This window comes from Drosophila sechellia, chromosome X, assembly GCF_004382195.2.
Source record: "Drosophila sechellia strain sech25 chromosome X, ASM438219v1, whole genome shotgun sequence".
In the NCBI taxonomy this organism is placed as follows: domain Eukaryota; kingdom Metazoa; phylum Arthropoda; class Insecta; order Diptera; family Drosophilidae; genus Drosophila; species Drosophila sechellia.
In genome coordinates this window covers 16,985,389-17,003,372 of record NC_045954.1, presented here as the reverse complement: position 1 = coordinate 17,003,372, position 17,984 = coordinate 16,985,389, and the positions used below count along the sequence as shown (strand labels likewise).

At 41.2% G+C, this 17,984-nt stretch overlaps 7 protein-coding genes across 7 annotated transcripts; 3 read left to right on the top strand and 4 right to left on the bottom strand.

The window, feature by feature from the left end:
• The first annotated feature begins 1,288 nt into the window (after positions 1-1,288).
• LOC6618011 lies at positions 1,289-2,191 on the top strand. The gene is made up of 3 exons (XM_002042283.2): positions 1,289-1,574; positions 1,650-1,778; positions 1,871-2,191. The coding sequence occupies exons 1-3, from the start codon at positions 1,413-1,415 to the stop codon at positions 2,066-2,068; spliced, it is 489 nt and encodes a 162-aa protein (XP_002042319.1). The 5' UTR covers positions 1,289-1,412; the 3' UTR covers positions 2,069-2,191.
• A 5,193-nt stretch (positions 2,192-7,384) lies between these two features.
• LOC6618010 lies at positions 7,385-8,463 on the bottom strand. The gene is made up of 3 exons (XM_002042282.2): positions 8,332-8,463; positions 7,915-8,277; positions 7,385-7,794 (listed from the first exon to the last, which is right to left on the bottom strand). The coding sequence occupies exons 1-3, from the start codon at positions 8,446-8,448 to the stop codon at positions 7,636-7,638; spliced, it is 639 nt and encodes a 212-aa protein (XP_002042318.1). The 5' UTR covers positions 8,449-8,463; the 3' UTR covers positions 7,385-7,635.
• A 1,693-nt stretch (positions 8,464-10,156) lies between these two features.
• Positions 10,157-12,121, bottom strand: LOC6618009. The gene is made up of 2 exons (XM_002042281.2): positions 11,526-12,121; positions 10,157-11,278 (listed from the first exon to the last, which is right to left on the bottom strand). The coding sequence occupies exons 1-2, from the start codon at positions 11,967-11,969 to the stop codon at positions 10,631-10,633; spliced, it is 1,092 nt and encodes a 363-aa protein (XP_002042317.1). The 5' UTR covers positions 11,970-12,121; the 3' UTR covers positions 10,157-10,630.
• Positions 12,122-12,546: 425 nt separating this feature from the next.
• On the top strand, positions 12,547-13,572 carry LOC6618008 (density-regulated protein homolog). Its single transcript, XM_002042280.2, has 3 exons — positions 12,547-12,763; positions 12,853-13,114; positions 13,316-13,572. The coding sequence occupies exons 1-3, from the start codon at positions 12,644-12,646 to the stop codon at positions 13,501-13,503; spliced, it is 570 nt and encodes a 189-aa protein (XP_002042316.1). The 5' UTR covers positions 12,547-12,643; the 3' UTR covers positions 13,504-13,572.
• On the bottom strand, positions 13,508-14,540 carry LOC6618007 (DNA-directed RNA polymerase III subunit RPC9). Its single transcript, XM_002042279.2, has 4 exons — positions 14,498-14,540; positions 14,306-14,420; positions 14,090-14,242; positions 13,508-14,028 (listed from the first exon to the last, which is right to left on the bottom strand). The coding sequence occupies exons 1-4, from the start codon at positions 14,503-14,505 to the stop codon at positions 13,600-13,602; spliced, it is 705 nt and encodes a 234-aa protein (XP_002042315.1). The 5' UTR covers positions 14,506-14,540; the 3' UTR covers positions 13,508-13,599.
• Positions 14,541-14,807: 267 nt separating this feature from the next.
• LOC6618006 (GATOR complex protein NPRL2) lies at positions 14,808-16,413 on the top strand. The gene is made up of 3 exons (XM_002042278.2): positions 14,808-15,098; positions 15,161-15,667; positions 15,755-16,413. The coding sequence occupies exons 1-3, from the start codon at positions 14,922-14,924 to the stop codon at positions 16,307-16,309; spliced, it is 1,239 nt and encodes a 412-aa protein (XP_002042314.2). The 5' UTR covers positions 14,808-14,921; the 3' UTR covers positions 16,310-16,413.
• Positions 16,369-17,922, bottom strand: LOC6618005 (ketimine reductase mu-crystallin). The gene is made up of 3 exons (XM_002042277.2): positions 16,912-17,922; positions 16,642-16,839; positions 16,369-16,550 (listed from the first exon to the last, which is right to left on the bottom strand). The coding sequence occupies exons 1-3, from the start codon at positions 17,696-17,698 to the stop codon at positions 16,474-16,476; spliced, it is 1,062 nt and encodes a 353-aa protein (XP_002042313.1). The 5' UTR covers positions 17,699-17,922; the 3' UTR covers positions 16,369-16,473.
• Positions 17,923-17,984: the final 62 nt, after the last annotated feature.

The following is a 17,984-nucleotide window of genomic DNA, read 5'->3' as shown; positions in this document are numbered from 1 at the left end:
TGAAAATTGATCTTTTTGACCAAAATAGTTTTCCAGATTTTATGTGAAAAAAAATAATCGGTATTTTGATCAAAACATTCACAAGAATGACCCAAATATGGAATGTCATACCTCGTTGAGTTTGTTTTTTAAATTCTAATCGATTTGCATTCAAGTTTGGGAATTCTAGGATTTTTTAATTTTTCGCAAATTTATAATTTACAAAAAATGCGAAAATTTGCCCAAAAATTAATTTTACAAAATCCGTTTGAAAATAAAAGGGGTGATTAGTATGGGTTGTGAGGAGTATAAATTGGTACTCCTTTTTGCTGTGAGACGATTTTTAGTCAAGTTATAGCCAAAAAAGCGAACTTGAAAATTGATCTTTTTGACCAAAATAGTTTTCCAGATTTTATGTGAAAAAAAATAATCGGTATTTTGATCAAAACATTCACAAGAATGACCCAAATATGGAATGTCATACCTCGTTGAGTTTTTTTTTTAAATTCTAATCGATTTGCATTCAAGTTTGGGAATTCTAGGATTTTTTAATTTTCGCAAATTTATAATTTACAAAAAATGCGAAAATTTGGCCAAAAATTAATTTTACAAAATCCGTTTGAAAATAAAAGGGGTGATTAGTATTGGTTTTGAGGAGTATAAATTGGTACTACTTTTTGCTGTGAGACGATTTTTAGTCAAGTTATAGCAAAAAGAACCAACTTGAAAATTGAGTTTTTACAAAAATTGTTTTTTTGATCAAAACATTCACAAGAATGACCCAAATATGGTATGTCATACTTCGTTGAGTTTGTTTTTAAGCCCCAATCGATTTGCATTCAAATTTTATTCTAGGCAAGAAAAAGGGTGAAAGCGTTAAAGATGGGTCAGTGGAATAAAGTGGATTGTAGGAAGTTAAGCAGACCGTCTAGAGAATAATACAACGGAAAAGGAAACAGAAAAAACAACAAAATGGACAAAGAAGTGCTAGTGGAACTACCCAAAACGTGGAGCTCTGTTTAAGGTTATGTTGAGCGGCATATTTCCTCCCCTTTGGTGTCTCTTTATATTATTAGAGGATGATTGAAAGGCAAATAGTATACAATTATGCTATTTATACGTCGCAATAGTTAGATTTAATAGAGATTAGATCATAGAGATTAATAGATTTTTGCTGATTACCAAGATTTCAAATTTTGAAAAATGTTGGAGCTTTTGTTGTACATTTCGTCGTGCTAACTTTTTATCCCTGTCCTTGCACAGCCAGCCGGAGTAGTTGGCCATGATTTAGTGCCCTAATCTTATTCGGTTCTCATTCGTTGCCTTTCAGTCAGTCAGCCCCTTTGACTTGAGCAAAGCAGTTATTTTTACATTCTTTCTGAGATCTTTATAAATTTCGAAAATTTCTTTGTACAAACTTACCTAATTTCGCCATGAAAATCTTCGAAGAGATCGGTAATCAGTTTTGCCGCGTTGTGCGCAACAACCTAAATATACCCCTATCAGTTTGCGAAACACGCTCCGTTTGGAAATTCTCGAGCAGTCACGAGGCAATGGTATTCTTCTGTACCCTCGGCTTCGGTATCCTTGGCGTGGTGAGTAAATGGAAGCCCTCTATTGTTTGGTGGGCAGCAAGTAAAGGACTAATTACACCTAACCCAAATTCGCAGATATTACATTTTATTGATTTCATGAACCTTTTCTTCGGAGCAATGCGTTTGGGGCCAATCAGAATCTTGACAAACAAAAACTTTTTAATGCTGACAGCGTGGTTATTAGTGATATACGCCATGGTATTTGTGAGTACAAATGCACTTAAAATATATTAGCTTATATATTGTACCATTATTTAACATCGTACTAAATTACTGCAACTATTGTTTTCATCCAGATCAAGCCGTGTTTCATATATCCCTTTCTTGTGCTTTCTGGCATCATCTTGGCCATCGATTTGTTCGTCCTGGTATTAGATATCGTGCGACGTGTCAGGATATCACTGGACCGCAAGGTGACCATTTGGAATATGATGCTTAACTTGTGCTTTGTTGTTTACGTACAGGCAATCCTCAACAATCAGGACTACTTTTAGCTTACGATGCGTTCTATGATGATAAGCCAAGTTATTAGACACATTCGTTTTTGTTTTTGTTGTTAAAAACATATAAATACTTACACAGTTCTGAAAAATAAAACCACTAACATCGCATATCAAGGAGATCTGAATAATAATAATTATACAATTATTTTCCGTTCAATGGAAAGCCAAATAATGCATACAACCTGCTAAACGAAATTTCTTTCTGCTCTAATTTACAGGCAAATTTGAAAGAAACTTGCAAACAAACAATAAAATCGGTTATTGGTTGTACATTGCGCAAATTGATATCAACCTCTAATTGCATATTAATTAACCGCGAACTTGGCGAAAATTTTCCACCAGCGCAAAATGAAAAGGCCGAACCGAAATATTTGCTGTTCGCAGGTAAATGCTAGAAAACCGAATCGAAAGGTTCAATAAAAAGCCATTGCCAGGGAATTTTTCAGCACCGGACTCAACCAGATATTGAATTTGCCATCCAGAATCCGAACTTGCCAGCCGTAAATGGCAATTTAACGCCCGGCATCCGAAAACTTTTATGGCCCACTGTAAACACCCCGCTAATCAATTGTGCAAATGTGACATTTTTGAGGGGCCATTTCTTGTTTGCCGAGTGTCTTACATTTTATTATTTGCCATGGTCGACTGGCTTTTGGCAACTGCCGCACAGCCGCCACTGGGTGTGTGTATAATCATTGGCCATCAGGGGTTAAGGGGGTTAAGAACTGACGACCGGGCGGCTGCAGCCAATTTGCTTTAACACTTTGAGACAAAGCGCACAAAGGAAGACTTAACGCTTTCGAGCTCGAGCTGGAAGGTACGAGACCTACACTGCCACAAAAAAGGCACGCATTTCGAGTAATATTTGGTCTCATAATTCACTTTTCCTTTTGTTGCGAAGCATTTTTAATATACAGAAAACGTGTAGGCTTATTTCATATTTCCTATAAATGAAAAAAAAAAACATTTTCTAGAAACCATTTTTCCATATTTAATTTAATAATATCCAACGATAGACATATAATTTGTTTATTGTCTATAAATCAAGAACCTTGATTTGGCATAATTTTAAACGAGTTTCTAATCAAATCAATTTGGCAAAAAAAGAAAGAACGAACCGAAAAGAGATCGAGTTCATTAAGACTTAATTAGAAGGAAAATATGTTGCGATGAATCATCATCACTAAATATAATTGGTGATCCTTTCATACAAAGTTTATTTAAAACCCCTTAACGCTTTATAAAGATTTGTTAGTTATGCAAATTCCAATGCAAAATTCAAGATCAAGAACGCAAATGCTGCAGATTGAATTAATAGAACGTTTGCTCAGTTCCCAAACAACTCAATTGCCTAATATTAAATTCAATACTTTTATTCCATTTTTTATTCCATTTAGTTTGAAAACTAATAACGTAATTGAGCACTGTCTGAAAGCATTCAATTTGATTTGCTGAATCGTTAACTGATTCTCTAATTCGCCACAATCCGTGTCACATCGAAAATAATATCTAATTGAGCCAATCAGAAGAGATACAGATACTCGATCGTTCTGAGTCGGACATGGCTATGGATGTGGATGCACTGATTTGGATGAGGGATCCCTGCACTTCCTAATTACTCAATCAACTGGGATCGCCATGATCGCGTCCAGTGATCTAAATGATCAGCGATCGGATTGCAGCATCTGTAGCCGCTGTATCGTTTACACAATGATAGCCATAGCCGTGGGCAATTAGGGGATGGATGTAATTACGGGCCAAATTACCCGGCAGCCGAAAGGGAATCTGCCAGTCCCGGCTAGAGTCTGACAACCTTCGTCAGCGCTTGCATGATTGCCATATTTAGCTAATCTATCAATTATTGCATACAACTAATTGAAAATGGTTTAGGCAAATAATAAAGACAAGTCAGCGAAGCATGTCCAAGTCGAGGTCACGTGATCCGTAGCTCCGTGATCCGGAATCCGTGACTGTCTGGGAATTTTCGACATTACACAAGTGTGGTGGTAGGAAGTGCTTATCGAGCGTTTAGAATATTATTTATTTTTTAGCTAGTAAATGTGGGTTCCTGCCAAATTCAGATTGAATAAAATAATTATAAGCATGGCTGAGTATTTAATAGACATGGCTAAATGCAAATAATTGTTTTTAGCCAACTTAAGCGCACCGCCGTCGAGTCTTGGCCATCGAATCCGGAGTCTTCCATTTGCGTGTGGACTTCGCATTCACTTGTTTGCCTTTTTGCGCATTAAAATTTGCTATTTATTTATTTGTTCCTGAAAGTATTATTTATTTAATTAATTTAATACCCTTCTCATTTATTTATTTGCTTAATAAACGAAATGCGAACGGCGAACGGCGAATGGCCCACGATGTGTACTCCGCGTGTTTGCTCTTTTCATTTTGATTAAATGCTGTTCTGTATTTAATCAAATGAGAGTGGGTGGCAATGGGTGGGTGGTGGTGGTGGTTTCGTTTTGGAGCGTAGATGAAATGTCAACGACTTGCGACAAATTAAAAGTGCAACGCCAGGCAGCAGGAAATGATTGTGGGCTGAATGCCCTCGATAGGAAATTTCCAAGGAATCTCGGTGCATCTGTAATACATTTTGATTTTTAAAGCAAAGTGACACAAAGCAACTAATTATATGTAATTAAGTGCGCCATGTCTAAAATACCATTTTCAAAATGGTTAAAATTTACAAATAATTAAAGTAAGAAACGACGCATTGAAATCTGCAAACAGGGCGTATGCGTTATATTAGCAAGAGTGTTAACTTTAGCAAATATTTACTTGTTTTTGTGGCAATCCGGGAAAACAAACCCAGTTTATGGCTTAAAAAATACTATACAACAGTGTTAAGCCGCTATTAAATCTAAAAATAATTTAGGTATACGATTTGTTCCTGCATTTAATCGTAGGCATTGCATTGTTGATTTCTGTATTCGAAGTGAAAATGCATCCCATGGTCAACAGTTTGGAGTGCAAACAGGCCAATAAACAGAACGAGCGGACAAACAATGTTTATAGAGTTATATACAAAACAGAAGCCAAGTAGCCTGTTTGCACATCGTTCAGATCCACACTTCTATAGCTATTTCAATATGTGCATATGATGTATATATAGTATAGTAAGTATATGCATGTCGCTAAAATGCACGAATTAGGCGGTTTATCTATGGCATTTATATAACAAAAAGTAGAAGTAAACAATAGGAAGATATAAGAAGAGCAGCGAGAAATGTTACGAAATGCAAATAAATACACTGCGTTTTTATCTCCAGCTCCAGATACAGTATCTGCATCCGTAGTTATACAAAATAATAAATGCACCTACTTAGATTTAAATACTCGCACATCAATCTCAAAGAGCTTGCGTGCTGTGCCCTTTCAGAACAGAATTCGACGTTAGTTGTCTATTTCCATAATTGGTGGGACCCATTAGGCTTTTTCGTGCACTGATAATGACAGACTGTGAAAATAATTAGTTTTGATTAAATACGAAAGTGGTTGTTTAGAAATTTGATAACATCTTTATGCCGAGTTTAGCATTGGCAAGAAACTATTGTGTGCGGCCCTGAATTAAAAATAGATTTCAAATAGAATCAATCAACTTTCGAATCTGTCAAACAAACTAATGTAACTTGTAGCAACTGGACGTACTAATGGAGATATTACCCATGTAATTTAATATAGTTCAGGAAATATATAGTTCATGGAATGAGATACTGTTGTCTGATCCTTGAAGCAGATGTACGAATCTTAAAATCATTTCGCAGCATGTCCTTTAAATGGATGACTTTCTAATACTCTGATGATTCGAAATGGCTCTTTTAACCCCTCGATAATGGGTTAATGTGCACTGATATAACCGATATACTGATCAGGCCTTTCGATCCGGTCAGATCGGGTCAGCACCAGTTCAAAGCGGTCTTCGTGGCTGGTTAGTTAATACGGGTGTTTATGATGCAAACACATTCGATCGGCTCACATCAGCTGTGACCACTATAATACACATTGTAATTGATGCATATGAATTCCGATTATATTGCATTTGCATGAGCATTCGACTCGAAATTTGCATTCAAACAGTGCGTTGCAGTCAATGTAATGGGCAAACACATTGAAATAGCTAAATTATTAAGAGAAATTTTTTAAAATAATTCATTAAAAATCCAAATAGCACAACAAAGAAGTTCTTAGTAAAAGGGCAGCATAACTTCATGCATGCCTACAATGCCGTACCGCACTGTATCCTATATATGTAAAGTCTGGTCGCAGTCATTGTAATCGCATCGCATCGATCTCAATCGCATATGGATTGGAATCGCACACTCTGCTACCCTGTAGCTGCGACCTTAGAAGGCATTTAGAACGTATTGTGCCAATAGGCGTCACACGCCGGCTCGAGTGCAGATTTACTACTATTTACTATTTATATTTCAAATTTATCGTTTGTTGTGACTCGACTATCGTCAGCTAATCGCCTGCTTATTGTTATTACGACACCGCGCGAGGCAAACGGAAAGCGGCCCAGAAAACAAATAGAGTCATACGTATTCTATAACAACTCATGGAAAGCGGAAACTACACACACAATGACCACCACTCACAACCGCATTTTTATTTCATCATCATCTATATATGATAACAAGATCGAAATCTATCAAATCAATGGGTATTTTCAAGGACCTCAGCTGGTAGGATGAACTACTATGTTCAAATTTATCATCTTATTTGCATAGAGAGCATTAAGTACATCCTAAGAAACAATTAATTGATATACCCATTTCTATCATGATCTATTATTATTTGCACTAACGAACTTTCAATATTATTTGGCTTTTAAGTCACAAAAAGTAGTCATTGATATAGTACAAATATTAGCAGAATTTTATTGCCCTCCTCAAATGATTCACATGACAAATGCAAACCACGTGCATTAAACAATACGTTTTATAAGAAAAACACAAACATTGTAAATTTACCGAGATCTGAAATGTCAGTTTATTGGGGGGGAAATCACCTTATATGTACGCAGCAATCGTCACGCGTAATTGCGAATGAGTTCAGCGAATTTGGACGCTGATGGGGAGATGGATGCGGATGGGGATGTGGACTGTGATCTGGGGATGGCGCCGCATGTGATCCTTTGGCAAATACTAGAAGCGGATTACTGGGCTAAGTTCCCATTTCGAGTGCCGGGCTTATATCGCCAGCGCCACCAGAAATAACCGAAAAATGGAAATGAAAAAAGATGAGAAGACCCACTGACTGGGAAGCTGGAAAGGAGTGACAAGAATTCTGTTTCGGGTGCATGAATATGAAATATTTCGCTTTATTTGCAAATCATTTAGCTAGCGCCATAAACGGTGGGACGCGCCATTGAAGCCGAGCAAACACCACCAAATCAGGCCATAAAACCAGAGCAGCCGACTACCATAAAGTACAAACTATAAAGTGGGCAAACAGTGGGATCCCGTCGAGATCCACTAGGCCAGTGTCAGGGGTGCAGTACCCACACTTGCCCGTGCCCGTTCCCGTTCCCATCCCAAGTGTCAATCGTCCGAGGCGTAGATCTTGAAGAAGATCACCGCACAGGTCTTCATATCTCCCGAGGTCAGATGGACCACGGCCTTCGCATCTCCGGCAATGTTCGCACGGGGCATATTCCTCACAAACACGTGATTGCTCACATTGGCCAGCCTGTAGACGTGCTGGAATATGGACAACGAATGTAATCCCTTAGGGAATTGGTAACTAAATTCCACATACAGTTTGTATGTTTTCCCAAAACTTACTTTTCCCCTTCAAAAATCCATTCTATCCGAACTCACCCCCTTTTTCGGCGGACAAATCATCTCCTCCTTGGGTACTTTCATAAATATGGGATACCAGAGCTCCATGGGATTTGACAAGGACTTGCAGAAGTTATTCCTCTTCATGGCAAGCGTGGTGGGAATCCACTCGCTGCGCTCCCAGCGGAATACATCGACCTCCATTTCCATCGGATTGTTGGGCACATCAATCAGCACCTTGATGTCGCCATTGAAGTACAGGGTCTCCAGATCGGCGGCCATATCGACAGTCAAGCCGCTAATGTCCAAAATCTGTCGAATCGGTGTGTTGCCCCTATCCTCGGAAGCATCGCACACAATATCCAAGGTCTTGTCATCGCCCAGTACCTCGTAGGTGGTGCTCTAAAAAAATTTAAAACTGAAAATACCAGGATATTAAGGTATAAGGATTTATACGGAAGTTCCTCGAAGGGAGTGCAGAATGCATAGCAAGGCAAAAATCCAGGCGATGCACTGCTCCATTTCGTGGTTTTTGAAGATCTCCGATGGTTGCAACAATTTATACAGCCCCATACTAATTGCTCGCCAATTAGGCAACGATATTCGCATTGTTTAACTAATTGCCAAATTAAGTTGTACACATTTTGTTTAATTGCCGATGCAGATACTCTAAAATGCTATTCAGATTCACCGATCGTAGCACCCTCAAAAACATTTAGGAAAAAAACGGAGTAGAGAACGCTGCAAACAACAAAAGCGGGGCAATTCAGCATTCGGCGGGCGTAATCCGGAAGGTCGGAGCCCGGATTCGTCCGGAAGTGGGTCGCCGCCTCAATGGAACACCCATGCACACCTCGTACACCTCGTATATCTCGTACACCCACATCACGCATACGTCGTGTGCGCCTGCGGGACAACGAGTGTAGTACGAGTAGCTAATAAAAATAAGCAAACGCACTTGACCCTGGACAACCGAGCGACTTGGGCCTGGTTCGCCGATTCTGTTTGTAGGCCATGGCTGCCGTGGAATAGCAAATCGGTCTGCCACACGACGCCCCTTATCCGAATCCGAGTTATCCGATAACGAAGCGTCTCTTCGCAGTGCCCATAAGGCGCAAACAAGACAAAAGCCAGAACAGCAGCAGAAGCGCGTGGGCTTCGCTTGCTTTAATGGCCCGGGGGAAATGGAGCAGGGTGCTCCGGAGCTGTAGCATACTTTTCGGGTTGCGATTAAAGCTGAAGCATAGCACTATAGGCTGAATCGAAAGATTCACAATTTGGAGAACGTGGCATTGCCGATCCTAACGTGCAGAAATGAAACGCTTCTCGGGTAGGTGCTGAAGCACCGTGGTCATCCTGGACACACAGGCAACTAAACTTTGGCCAGCATGCTGCATTGGTGATGCATACTATGCTGTCATAGCAAGCTCTCCTTCAATAACAAGCTGGCCACATAAATGACAATCCTCAGCCCGATTTGGAGATGTGCCCTTTAAGTTTATGGAATCGCTGGCAAATCGCACATAATTCTTATTTTTAAAATAAAAAAATTGTATATTTATAAGAAAGTTTCAAACAATGCAAAATAAATGAAAATACGAAAAATTTTATTAGGACTTGAATTCGAAAGCTTGTACGTTGAATAAATTAAAGAACCATTTAAAGCAACTTTTTAGGTTTGCATTATTTATAGATTCCTTAGTTATAAATCAGAACGACTTCGATTTGAAATCGCAAATTCGGTGCTCCGGTTTTCGGATTCGTAAGAATTTTTCAATTTATAAAACGGGCACTTTTGTCTGGCCGGAATGATAAGTAAATGCCTTTTCAATATCAAATCAGATCTTTTTTACTAAGGGGAAAAAAAAGTTTACTCAGTGGTCTATTAATGTTTATTCCACATCACCACAAGATCATTCTGCCACTTAGTTTTTTTTTACAAATTTTATTTAATTACACAAAGGGTCAAAGTTCAGTAAAAAAGTAATTGCGAAAATCGGAATTAAAACTTTAAAAAAACTCAATTGTCTGGAAAAAAGCTAAAACAGCTATTTACTAAACATTCCGATGGCAACAATTTTACTAAAACCGGAGCACATAAAAACAAAATCGATAGATTTTGCCCAAATAGAAAAAAAAAGATATATATATATATATATATATGCTATAGTCGGCAATACAAATTAAAATATGTAAAAGATTAATCCTTGTAGATATAAAATAGTATAGTAATTTCCATTCTTCGAAATATATATTTTGTTAAGGTAGCAGAACAATAATTAAATTCTTATTTTTAAAATAAAAAAAAAATTGTATATTTATAGGAACTAGATTCTACACGCTTACATATATACGTATGTCAATTTTAATCACATTTTTTTAAAATAGTGGTTGAATTCTGTCAACTTACAATTTAAACATAATTTCTTACGTGCTTAAGCGTTTGAGGTAGCATTTATCAACGCAATAGCATTTACCTGCCCAATCATTTAAATTTATTCTTATATGATACAATTGGTTTTCTTTTACAAAAATTTAGTCATGATGCGGCCTTAATTTCATTTACACATTTGGTAGTACAAAAATAGCAAAGTGTTCATGTACGATACACAGGAATAAATGCTTATTAAACATTGGTTTTTGATTTACAACATAAAATTTTGTTAGCTGATATTCCACCAATGCTAGCCTAATAGTTTTTGCCTACCTACTTTTAAATTTATCACGACTGGTTTGCAGAATTGTCTCTGATAGCCTAAAACTTTAAAAACCTACTAAAATTGAACATTAGAAAAAGCCAGTCGGTTGGATGGACTTGGTCAGTTTCCTGGGAGTCTGCGATTATAGGTTTGCCGTAGAGAAGGACCTTGGCCCAAATGGACTTGCAGCCAGAGGCGCTAGCATCGATACTTTTGATTATCTCTTCTACGTGCTCGGCTTCCAGGTGCACCATTGCGATGGAGGCTTCCCTGCGGATGCAGTCGACCAGATGTGTGGGTTCCAGAGTCGCGAAGGTGACCAGCTGGGTGTGTGGCATATTTCTCAGGATCTCCATATCCATCTCAACCTCTTCGCGCGACTGCATGCCATTCACGTTAAAGATGAACACAACGGTCAACCGCTTCTGCTGCTGATGCTCAGTGTGGTTGGCTCTCTTTTCGCCCTCACTTATCATTTCGTTAATGATTGGCACGAAGAGTGCATCCTTCGGAGTCATGTTATCGATCAAGATCATTTTCTGTCCGCAAAATGTCAGGCCGGATAGCATGCTCTTCACTCGGCCCAAAGAAGAACGGTCGGTCCAGGAGAGTGTCTTCACGTTCTCGGGCCAGGGAAACGTTTCCCGCAAGATGCGCGCAGTGTGGCTCTTGCCCACGCCAGAGGTGCCCACCAAGGCGATTGCCTGTTTGGAAGGAGTCCGGGGTATTAATACAGAAAATATTGGCAATTCATTAAGTTCTCTAAAGATAACCTAGTTTTTTTTTTTTGCAAAAACCAGGATAAATCAGGATGTTGTTTTTGCAATAAACAGGATAAGTCTGGATGAGCACATACAACTGGAAGTAAAATCTATAGTAGCTATACTATCTAAGTGATGTGGAAAACCAGCTTAGGATGCACATTAAATCTACAGTTTCCCCCCTTCTCACCTCTTTGGTGGTGTTGTCCAGTGCCAGTTCTAGCTGGTTCAGTGCATGATCCTGGTTGAGTACCTGGCGGCGGGCGTGCAGGACCATGTCGCCCAGACGCCGGGAGGGATTGCAGTAGTTGTCCTGGTTGTGGACGATCGAGTGGAACTGATTGTTGTAGCTTTCCAGGAACCCGTTGACCGTGGACAACCTGCCGGTGAACTGCAAAAACATGCCAATTCCTGCGGCGAGGACGAGGATGAGGTATCCCCAATTCCGCCATGGAGCTTTCTTCTGGGTACAATGGGCAATGTCCAAATGGCGTTCGCACACCTTTTTATTCAACCGCTTGTTGGACTGCAGGCGGCGAATCTCAGTCCTCCTCTTTCTAGCGAATGGTCGGTTTATCGGGGCGACCGCATTTTGATTCTTTTCGTTCAGCATTAGAGCATTGCATGTGACCATTTTATTAAGCCGTGTATCGTTAGCAACTGGATGTTTTTGGCTGACTTGAGCTCGAATACAATTATTAGCCTACTATAATAAAACTTAGTTAAAACTTTGGTTGCATGCTACAACCGGCAAGTTATTCTAAATGCCGCTTCTTTCATGCAGTATTTCGCAACTGTTGTTTTGGTAGGCCAGCATATTTTGGTATTTTACTATAGAAACATTCTTCTGTTCCACCAATAAATACAATAAGAAGAATTTTTTATTACAATACAAGGTATTAAAAAAATTAAAAAGATACAATCAATTTAAAATAAATAAAAATATGTAATTTTAATTTTAGTTTGTTGATAGTCGGATTTGTACTGGGACTTAAATTCGAATTATATTACGTTAAATAAATAAAAACCCATTTAAAGCAGCAATTTAAGTTTGCATTACTTATAGATTTTTAAATCAGCATATATATATATATATATTTATATATATTTATATTTAAAATTTAAACAATAAAACCAGCCCTGCCTGCTGTGGTATATTAAGGGTATATTTTAGCATGTGTCAATTTTAGTATATTTTACGAGCCTAAACAAAAACGGTCAGTTTGCAGTAGCCGACTTCTTAAAACTATCATTATTTTAATATTTCAATAACCCGGAGCAAATCCCAGGCAGTCAATCCGATCCGCAATGACGAACGAAGATGTGGGCACCAACAGCGTCGCCGACCGCCTGCAGGTGGGTCCGCGCGAAGGCGTCACCTATCCGATCCAGATGAAGTACTGTGGCCACTGCACGATGCCCATTGAGGTGAGTTCGTCTTCAAACCTGGGAAAAATCCATGTTGGGGATCATATATGGCCCATATATTTACATATATAAATATCCACTATACGCAGTACTGTGAGTACTATCCGGAATACGAGAAGTGCAAGGACTGGCTGGAGCTCCACATGCCGGATGACTTCGAGCGACTAAAGATCGAGGAGGAGGCTGCCGCCGCCGACGGGACGGATGACGACAAGAAGCGCCAAAAGCGTGGTGGCAAGGGACTGCTGCGCGTCAAGAAAAAGGAAGACGTACCCAAGCGTATCTGCGTCTCGCGGGCGGCACGTGGCAAGAAGAAGTCCGTGACCGTGGTCACAGGATTGAGCACTTTTGGTAGGTTTTGTTCGCACATTACGAGTATAGAGTAGGAAATGGAGGGCATGCAGGATGCACAAAACTTGGGTATCGGGCACGCCGGATGCTAAGAGTAGCCATTACCATACCATGTAACTTAGATATACTTATTTACTTTTATAGATGAGTATCATGAGCTTTATTGTTAACCAAGACTAATACATTCCCTGTCTGTTCCAGATATTGATCTCAAGGTGGCCGCCAAGTTCTTTGGCACAAAGTTTGCCTGCGGCTCCTCGGTGACCGGAGACGACGAGATCGTCATTCAGGGCGACGTCAAGGATGACTTGTTCGATGTCATACCCGAGAAATGGGCCGAGATCGATGAGGACGTCATCGAGGATTTGGGCGATCAGAAGCGAACATAAATAATTTACTTTTTTTTTAGCTTATTTTATACGCTACATCAACATAAATATATGAAACGTTAAACGTAATAAGCGGATGGGTTAATGCGGCGGCTGCTACCCGAGTTTTTCTCCATCTGGTGAAGGATTGGAATTGGTTTCCATTGAAATGACTTCATCCGTTGCAGGCACTGTAGTGGCTGGAGTTGCTTTATTCTCTGAAGGAGATGTTTCCACTGGGGTTGCTTCTTCCACTGGAGTAGTTATAACTGCTGTAGTGGCTTCACTTGAAGGAGTAGCGACATTAGTAACTCCATCACCTGGCGTGGTCTTGTCCGCTGGAGCTATTTCCGCTGGATTGGATTTGGCCTGGGCATTACGCTTTCCAGATTGCTTGCCGGTCTTCGCAGTGGACTCCGCAGGTTTTTCCGCCGGTGTTTCCTTAGTAGTGCCTTTGGTTTCTCCACCATGGAAGTGTTTGTAGCTCAGCTGAATGATTTTCTCGTTCTCCTCATCGGTTAGTGGAGCTTTATTATCGTCGATGAGCTGGGGAGGTTATTATATACTTCAGTAACCTTTCTGGCATATGATAGACTAATCACCTCACCAGCTGCGTGTGCAGGGCACTTGTAGGCGGATCATTGATCATTTGCAGGATCTCTTGGGACTTCAGACGATAAGAAGACAGGTCCTTAACGTAATTCATAATGTTCTCACGAGTTTGCGTCTTGCAGGGAGACTCCTCCAGATACTGCAGTGCCTGTGGAACAAAGTGTTTGCTTAATTTATCATATGTTAGTTAAGTATTTTAAAAAAGCAACACCTCATAAGTAACCGTGGCCAAGTTGCGCATGCCGAACTTCTTTTTGGTGCTCTTGATCTTCTGTAGAATCTGCATTACTTCCAGATTGGTGAGGTACGAGAACGTGGGATTGACCCTGAAATTGAAGCGTAATTATCTGCATGTTATTTACTGTTTAATGGAAAAAATAAATAAAAACAAAACAATCCTCACGTTTCCATTTCGGCAATTTTTAGTATGACCGCAGAGCAGACGCTGAAATATACCCCACCAAAGCATATTACAGTTAGGTTTTGTATATAACTTAACAGATATTTTATATATGAATTAATATGAAAACGATGTACTCAACAAATGGTGATAAATGTATCAAACATTGTGTTGAATTCATGACTCGATAAGTTCAATATATTAAAGTTAGTTCAATATTATTAAATTAGTTGCAATTGGTTTTTGCATTGGAGTATATTTGTTACAGAAAAGCTATGGGCACACTAAAGCATCGCTTAACATAACATTACAGCGAATTCCGCCACTGTTATTGGATTGTGCCACCTGCTGTTAAGGCTTTTGATTCCACTCCGCTGAAGGAAGCAGAGGATGTGGATGCTTCTGATACTGGAATCCTTTGTACGGCATGCATTCCCATACGAATGAGACGGCGGCAACGTCGACAACGGCGGGCGTGGTCACGAATGGAGCAGGCGGATCGGGAGCTGGAGCAGCGGGAGCCCATGGCAGCACGGAGGGCAAGATCCGGTGCATCTTCCTCAGCGAGTTTCATGCGACGGCGGGCTGCAAGATAAGCTGCCAGGTGAGCTGGTTCCCAGGGGCGGTGATAACGCAGCATAGTTCGAACTAATCCACGTCCCTCAGGTTCCCGATAACTACATATCCAAGGATGTGTTCGATGCTATCAATGTATACATCATACCCAAGCAGCATCTTCAACGTTGCATTCTCACCGTCAACGCAATGGACGTAAAGATTGTCGGCTATCCAGTGGGCATCCAGGATCAGCAGAAGTACGCACGGAACGCCTTCCTATTCAACCTATGCTTTGTCTGCGACTCGCGGGCCAGGAGCGTCCAGTACGAGCCCGTGGTCAAGAAGCTGTCCGAGTACCTTATAATGATGGAGGAGGAGTCGTGCTTCCTGTCTCGCGAAGATGACAAGCGCCGCCTACAGAACATTTTTGAGACTGTACTACGCGACCTTAACGAGCGCAAGGTGGCCACCATTGTTGAGGGCGATAACACTATATATCTGAAGATCGTTATGCACAAGCCGGACCCGCCGCCGGTCAAGGATCACATGGTGCCCCTTCTGCTGGCAAACCTGCGCGATGCTCCGCTGGACAACTGGGACCTTACCACGCAACAGGTGCGACTATTCCTGATTTTATAGTTATACCACCATTGCGATGTAAATAATCCTGTAATACCATTGGACTGTTATGGTTTCCGCTAGATCCTGCCTTATATAAATGGAATCAACCATGTTGCCCGCATTGCCGCGGAAGCGGACGTGGAAACGGACCTGGTCAAGTCGTGTATACAGAATCTGGTCTACTACGGGGTCGTTCAGCTGCTACCCATCCTGAAGTACAGCAACGTGTACATGACACAGAACCTAAAGCATCTCATCCAGAGTGCATCACTGAGCGGCGCCTGCCGGAAATACGTGGCCTTGCGTCCGGACAAGACGCTGCCCAGTGTTCAGCGCATCTTTCAGTTCTACGCCTCGATGACTCACGGCGTTACTCTGCGAGCGATCTGCCAGAGATTGTGCCCCCAGCACCACAACATCGATGAACGTCGCATGGTGATCTTTGGGCTGCAGCACCGATTCATTCGCTGCATCCACAAGTACCCGGTGTTTACGGGCTCAGTGCCTTCCGGGCGGCAGAAGATGTACACCGGACTGATCAGCTTTGACGAGATCTGCTGCAAGACGGGCCTCTCGCCCTGCACCATCGAGCGGGATATAGAGAAGGACACGAATGTGACTGTGATCTGGAAGTGACGACCGGAAGGACGTCTCCGGCCGGTTGGGTTTGTTGTAGTTAGTAAGCGAACCGATTGTTATGTTTCCAAATGCTTTTTTATATACACACATATACACATAAACGTTTCAGAATTTACTGGTTTGGCTTGGGCTGGTTAAGGAATTGCTTTGCCAGCTGGACATCAATAAGGAAATCTTTGCGGTAGAGAAAGTGCATACCGAACCGCCTGGGCCACACAGGCGTCCTCCGAGGCCATGCCTTAAATAGGAAATGTATGAAATTAATAATGATACAACTTTGAAAAAGACAAGGATAGTCATATAGTTACACAAACTTAATAAAAACGCACCCATGGATTGAAAGATGCTGATTTCTGCCTCCCTGGGATAGTTTCCATCCAGAATGATCTCACCCACTTCAGCAGTGATCGGAGCAGGTAGTCCCACCAATTCAGCCTCGGCATTGGCATAGCAATCCACGTAGACTTTGGCCCGCTGGTAAATGTCTGGAGCCACCTCCGAAAAGTGATTTTCGCCGGCTCCCACAGCTGAAATCGAAAGTTAAGGTATCATTACTTCATCATCTTCCATCCATCATTCCGTTTCAACAGCAGACCTACCATTAATATGAACACCCTGGTTAGCTTTCAGACTTGCCAAGTTGATGAGCGGCTCCTTGGAGTACGTGGCAATGCAGATGATATCGGCATCATGGCAAGCTTCGTTAGGACTTGAACAAACATTAATCTGGGTTCCGCTCTCGGTGCTAAATTTCTGCCGCAGCTGGTACGCTAAATCCTGTGCCTTTGCCTGCGTGCGATTGTAGAGATTGAGCTGCCTCACCCGGAAGTGTGCGCAAAAGGCGGCGGCATGGAGTTGTCCTTGTACTCCACAGCCCACTATGGCCACGTTGATATTCCTTTCCTGCTCTGCCTGCGCCCCAAAGCGCCTGAAGTACAGATACTTGGTGGCCACCAGTGAAGCGGATACAGTGCGCCAGGTGGTCAAGTCCGTGCCCTCCATTATGGCCGACAGTTGACCGGTTTGATAGTCGAACAACAGCACATGGGCTTGGATGCTGGGCAGCGGAAGATCGCGGCGGGGATTCCCACTGAACGAGGTCACCAACTTGCAGGCCACCGTGTACTCCACTTCCCCAGGATCCCTTGGCGATTTCAGCTTGTAGTTTCCCACATAGGCGGGCATGGTGAGCAGAATCTTGCCAGGTTCCTTGCCGCATGCGGTGAAAGTCCTCTTCGGTTGAAAGGCAAAGGATGAGGAGGGCATTTTGTGATCCTCTTTAACTATAGCTACAAGTGCAGATTCCACTGCTTTATTGACCAGCGGCCAGGTGAGAACCTCACGCACTGCATCCGCATTGTAGTAAGTTGGCAAACCGCTACTCATATTGGCAATGAAATGGATTTAAAACAAAGTAATTCTCGCAAATTAAAATATTATAATTATAATTGGATTGCAACTTAGTATCTCACTAGCGACCAAGTCACCAGTGATGCCAGGTTTCAGGGATATTGGCGTGGAAATAACTAAATTAAGCTAAGTTTTTATTTGTAATAATATGCATATATTCGAATAATATTAGGCTTAAAACCGTTGATTGTAAGTTATTAAGTTTAATTGGGCTTTTGTAAATTTTTGGGCACAAGAACTTCTTTTAGTTCGCAATCTTGGG

Excerpts from the sequence above, each read along its gene's own strand:
- LOC6618010 (XM_002042282.2), bottom strand. The coding sequence starts at position 8,448 with ATGGGGCTGTATAAATTGTTGCAACCATCGGAGATCTTCAAAAACCAC. Across the intron at positions 8,278-8,331 it reads ACTCCCTTCGAGGAACTTCC|AGCACCACCTACGAGGTACT; the intron begins GTATAAATCCTT and ends AAATTTTTTTAG. Across the intron at positions 7,795-7,914 it reads TTTGTCCGCCGAAAAAGGGG|CACGTCTACAGGCTGGCCAA; the intron begins GTGAGTTCGGAT and ends TCCATATTCCAG.
- LOC6618008 (XM_002042280.2), top strand. The coding sequence starts at position 12,644 with ATGACGAACGAAGATGTGGGCACCAACAGCGTCGCCGACCGCCTGCAG. Across the intron at positions 12,764-12,852 it reads ACTGCACGATGCCCATTGAG|TACTGTGAGTACTATCCGGA; the intron begins GTGAGTTCGTCT and ends CACTATACGCAG. Across the intron at positions 13,115-13,315 it reads CACAGGATTGAGCACTTTTG|ATATTGATCTCAAGGTGGCC; the intron begins GTAGGTTTTGTT and ends TGTCTGTTCCAG.
- LOC6618007 (XM_002042279.2), bottom strand. Across the intron at positions 14,243-14,305 it reads TGGCCACGGTTACTTATGAG|GCACTGCAGTATCTGGAGGA; the intron begins GTGTTGCTTTTT and ends TTTGTTCCACAG. Across the intron at positions 14,029-14,089 it reads GTGCCCTGCACACGCAGCTG|CTCATCGACGATAATAAAGC; the intron begins GTGAGGTGATTA and ends TAACCTCCCCAG.
- LOC6618006 (XM_002042278.2), top strand. The coding sequence starts at position 14,922 with ATGCATTCCCATACGAATGAGACGGCGGCAACGTCGACAACGGCGGGC. Across the intron at positions 15,099-15,160 it reads GCTGCAAGATAAGCTGCCAG|GTTCCCGATAACTACATATC; the intron begins GTGAGCTGGTTC and ends CACGTCCCTCAG. Across the intron at positions 15,668-15,754 it reads GGGACCTTACCACGCAACAG|ATCCTGCCTTATATAAATGG; the intron begins GTGCGACTATTC and ends GGTTTCCGCTAG.
- LOC6618011 (XM_002042283.2), top strand. The coding sequence starts at position 1,413 with ATGAAAATCTTCGAAGAGATCGGTAATCAGTTTTGCCGCGTTGTGCGC. Across the intron at positions 1,575-1,649 it reads GCTTCGGTATCCTTGGCGTG|ATATTACATTTTATTGATTT; the intron begins GTGAGTAAATGG and ends CCAAATTCGCAG. Across the intron at positions 1,779-1,870 it reads TGATATACGCCATGGTATTT|ATCAAGCCGTGTTTCATATA; the intron begins GTGAGTACAAAT and ends GTTTTCATCCAG.
- LOC6618009 (XM_002042281.2), bottom strand. The coding sequence starts at position 11,969 with ATGGTCACATGCAATGCTCTAATGCTGAACGAAAAGAATCAAAATGCG. Across the intron at positions 11,279-11,525 it reads TGGACAACACCACCAAAGAG|GCAATCGCCTTGGTGGGCAC; the intron begins GTGAGAAGGGGG and ends CCTTCCAAACAG.
- LOC6618005 (XM_002042277.2), bottom strand. The coding sequence starts at position 17,698 with ATGAGTAGCGGTTTGCCAACTTACTACAATGCGGATGCAGTGCGTGAG. Across the intron at positions 16,840-16,911 it reads CCAGGGTGTTCATATTAATG|CTGTGGGAGCCGGCGAAAAT; the intron begins GTAGGTCTGCTG and ends TTTCGATTTCAG. Across the intron at positions 16,551-16,641 it reads CAGCATCTTTCAATCCATGG|GCATGGCCTCGGAGGACGCC; the intron begins GTGCGTTTTTAT and ends TTCCTATTTAAG.